The 4,258-nt window shown below is 46.0% G+C and overlaps 1 protein-coding gene across 1 annotated transcript; it reads left to right on the forward strand.

The window, feature by feature from the left end:
* The first annotated feature begins 280 nt into the window (after positions 1-280).
* Positions 281-1,225, forward strand: LOC144255822 (olfactory receptor 14A16-like). The gene has a single exon (XM_077800795.1). It carries the CDS (start codon positions 281-283, stop codon positions 1,223-1,225), a length of 945 nt encoding a protein of 314 aa, XP_077656921.1.
* The last annotated feature ends 3,033 nt before the right edge of the window (positions 1,226-4,258 follow it).

The following is a 4,258-nucleotide window of genomic DNA, read 5'->3' on the forward strand; positions in this document are numbered from 1 at the left end:
AACATGATAAGACACCATGGAAAATGTGATCAATCAACTGGAATTTTATAGAAAAACTTTATTGTTAAAGCCAACAATGAATCCCCTTTCCTGCCAATCTCTCTCTCTCTCTCTCTCTCTCTCTCTCTCTCTCTCTCTCTCTCTCTCTCTCTCTCACACACACACACACACACACACACACACACACACAAACACACACACACACATTAAATAGGAACAAATATCAAGCCTGATCTTTCCACCCAACTTGCCCTTTTTATTGCAGAACATTTCATCAAGAATGAACAGAACGTCAGGGCTCACGGGCTTCCTTCTCCTGGGTTTCCCTGGCCCATGCAGCCTTCAGCTCCTACAAGCTGGGGCCCTTGCCGCAGCCTACCTGGCTGCCCTGGTGGGGAATGGCCTCACCATCACCATCACCTCCCTGGACCCAGGCCTCCATTTGCCCATGTACTTCTTCCTGAGGAATATCTGCCTCATTTCTGCTGTGGTGCCCCAAGCTGTCACCAACTCTGTCACCCACTGCCACTCCATCTCATTCCTCGGCTGTGTGGCCCAGGTCTTCCTGGTGCCTTTCTCTGCAGTTGCAGAGCTGAGTCTCCTCACAGTGATGTCCATGGACCGCTATGCTGCCATCTGCCATCCCCAGCACTATGAAGCCATCATGAGCAGGGACACCTGTGTGCAGATGGTCACTCTGTCCTGGCTCAGCAGTGGCTTTGTATGTGCCATGCACACTGTGAGCACCTTTTCCTTTTCTTACTGTGGAAACCGTCAAATTCAACAGTTCTTCTGTGACATTCCGCAGTTGTTGGCTATTTCTTGCTCCCAGAACATGACTGCAGAAGTCGTGCTCATCTTCATAAGTGCCATCCTGGACACTGGCTGCTTTGCCTGCATCATCGTCTCCTACGTCTTCATCTTCTCCACCGTCAGGTGGATCCCGTCCACAGCAGGGAGGGCCAAAGCCTACTCCACCTGCCTCCCCCACCTGGCAGTGGTAGTGCTTCTCCTCTCCACTGCCTTCACTGCTTACCTGAAGCCTCTCCTAGGGTCCTCCTCCTCCACTCACCTGGTGCTCTCTGTGGTCTATGTTGTGCTTCCCCCATCCCTCAACCCCGTCATCTACAGCCTGAGGAACAAGGCCATGAAGGCAGGATTGGAGAAGCTGGTCACCGGGAAGCTCCTGACAAAGCAGTACATCCTCCTGTTCCTCCACGGATAGAGCAGATCCCTCTCCATGTTTGTGCATGTCCCAGGCTGCTCTAAGCTGGCCTGTTCTTGTCTCAGGGTTCCTGCAACCTTGGTGCTGATCGTGATCCAACTGGAGTGAAAGACACTGACAGGTTATCACTGAAGGGGGGCCTGGTCTGACATACTGCAGTCCAGGAGAACTGCCAGGGGGGCACTGGGGGTCTGCCCTCTTCCCATCATGCCTCTTGTCTTCCGCTTCTTGGATGAAATCATATATCTTGGGTTCAGATATTTTCAAGTTAGTTGTTTAAATGTCTTACTCAACTAAGGCTGTGGACTCTCTGGTGTCACTGATTGAAAGCCAAAGAGGAAATGTGCCCTGGGTGACCTCAAAGTCTCCTGGTAAATGGGCAGGAGGTCTGGACCTCCCTCACATGGAAGGACACTCTTGATACTGTTGTGTTGTATCTTTGCCTTTGTAGCAATTGTTTCCTGAGTCATTTCTTGTACCTTAAGATGCAAAACAACACCTAGTAAATAAAGTATCCCTCCAGCTAAAGAGCATATGTTAAATACCAATTGAGCAGGAGGCAGGTGTGACCTAGAGTTGCGTTCTTCACACACAGGCAGCTTTCTCACCACTATAGGGGCATGTGCACTGGCAATGCCCCCTGGTCACAACAGTACACAATTTTGTGTTGTGGTAAATTAGAAGAATTTCTTTAAAAATTTTTGTGCAAAAGTAATGGCTATATTAAAACAATTCACTTTTCTTAACACTTTGAAAATATATTTATTTTATTCCATTAACCACTGCATGGAACTACCAAGTGACATTGTTAAATATGTGCTCATTAATATCTCTCTTTCATCACTGAATGTTCATATCTTTCCATTTACCTGCAGGGAAAATATGCTTCAAACCAAGCTGAGTTACTCCCAGCTCCTACCTGCCAAGAGAGAGACGGGAGGGGGAGAAGGAGGGTGTATGGGGAGGGGAAAGACAGAAGAGAGAGAGAGAGAGAGAGAGAGAGAGAGAGAGAGAGAGAGAGAGAGATTATAACTGACCTTATTCATTTTCTGTCTGATGACTTAAGATAAATAACGATGTGTGGCAACAAAATTCTTCAAGGAAACATCTTCATAAGTGTTCATTGGAGCAGAAGGGAAGGTTGAAGCATGCCTTCTGTTTTACCTTTTATTATCTTAAGAGATCATGTTATCTTTTTGCTTTTATTATCTTATCAACATTCTATTTTTACATAAAACTACCATATGTTGTAGCAGACTTGCTGCTGAGTACCTACACAAAGGAAATGACATGAGGGTGCAGAAGGAGGTCAGCAGGACCACTGTCCTGCAGCTCCATTCAGGGCATCCTAGAAATGGATGCCAGAGTGTCCACCAAACACTTGAGAAATGGGCAGGCCAAGCAGGTGTGGCCTCCAATTCCAACATACAGGAAAGTTGAGGAATGAGGATAGAAGATACAAGGCCAGCCTGGGAAACCTAGTAAGACCTTGAGTCACAATTAAAAATGCAAAGGTTGGGGGCCTGTTGCACAGCTCAGTGGAGAGTGCACTCAAGTTCAGTCCTCAGTGTCACCAAATGTATGATGAGTGGATGACAGTGCTGGTACATTTATATACAGAATAAAACTGAGCCTCAGAAATACAAGAATCTGCAGTCTGTGGCAGCATGGGTGAAGCTGGAGGTCACTGTGCTTGGTGAAGTAGCCAGACCCAGACAAGCGAGCGCTGCCCAGGGCCCTCACACTTGGAACAAAAACAGCTGCTTCACTGAGTGCAGAGCTGCAGGGTGGTCAGCAGAGGATGGAGAGTGGGGTGGGAGGAAGGAGGGTAGCCCAGGGTGGTCAGTGGGTGCAGTTACACAGAAGCAAAGATCTGCCCTGCAGTGACTATCAATGACAGCGCTGGAGGGTCTATTTCTAAAACCTGGAAGAAGGATTTTGGAAGTTTTCACTATAAACAAATGGCAAATGTTTCAGGAATATATGTGTCCATCCTGATTAAACATTATGCAATGTTAAGGAATGCACACATCGCATGGTGCCTCAGAATATGTACAATGTCCTTTTAATGTATCAACCAAAGTAAATTTAATTCAACTACACAAAATAGCAGAATATTGTTTACTTTGACTTTGGGTGGTGCTGTAGGCCACTTTTAACCACTATTATCAGTCACTCATATCCTTGGTGCAGAAAGAAAGTTAAACATAGATGGAGAACTTCATCATCTTTAGATCTGTAGTAGGTCAGTTTAGGCGCGGTTTGGCCATTACTGGACTCATTTCAGGCTTCACATTGCACCTCAGATGTTGGTTCATTATCATATGTACAGATGCTCATGCTCATCGTGGAATCATATTCAATGCTGCTGAACACAGTGTGTGTTAACATGACCTAGTATCTCTCTGTGTCCGTCTTCAGCACTCGATGCTTTGCTCACTGGGTGTCACATGGAAGCCAATGAGGACCCGAGGGTCTGTTTTCTTTCCCTCCTGCTGCCTCCTCACTTTGTCTCTCTGGAGATGCCACAGGTTGCTCTAAGCCTCGGTGCTCAGGTCAGTTCTGATTCACTGCAGCCTCGGTCCCAGGGTTTGTTGGGCTGGCCCCTTCCTGTCTCCATGCACCGTGTCCCTGGGCACCTGGTCACTCACCAAGGGGCAGCACGGACCTCAGGTTACTCAGTCAGCACATCTTACCAGTGTTGTGCATAGGGGTGAGCTAATGATCTATAGAGTCTGAAAACCCTTTAACCCTAGCAGGTTTTCCAGATGAGACATACATAAGATCATAGTTTAGGCTTTCAATTTCATAGTTTAGAAAATCCCATGGAAATCCTATCATTACTTTGAGACATACATTTATTGCATTTTGGAAGCCAACAATAAGTATGCACAGTTGTGAAATTCCCTACGAAGACACACGGTGTATGAATAAAATGTATCAAATGATGATGCATTTTATAGCAAATAAGAGAAACTAAGTAATTTAAGGTATTAAACAGAAATTAATATATATTACATTACATCATGTTTC

Source organism: Urocitellus parryii, chromosome 1 (assembly GCF_045843805.1).
Source record: "Urocitellus parryii isolate mUroPar1 chromosome 1, mUroPar1.hap1, whole genome shotgun sequence".
In the NCBI taxonomy this organism is placed as follows: domain Eukaryota; kingdom Metazoa; phylum Chordata; class Mammalia; order Rodentia; family Sciuridae; genus Urocitellus; species Urocitellus parryii.

Excerpts from the sequence above, each read along its gene's own strand:
- LOC144255822 (XM_077800795.1), top strand. The coding sequence starts at position 281 with ATGAACAGAACGTCAGGGCTCACGGGCTTCCTTCTCCTGGGTTTCCCT.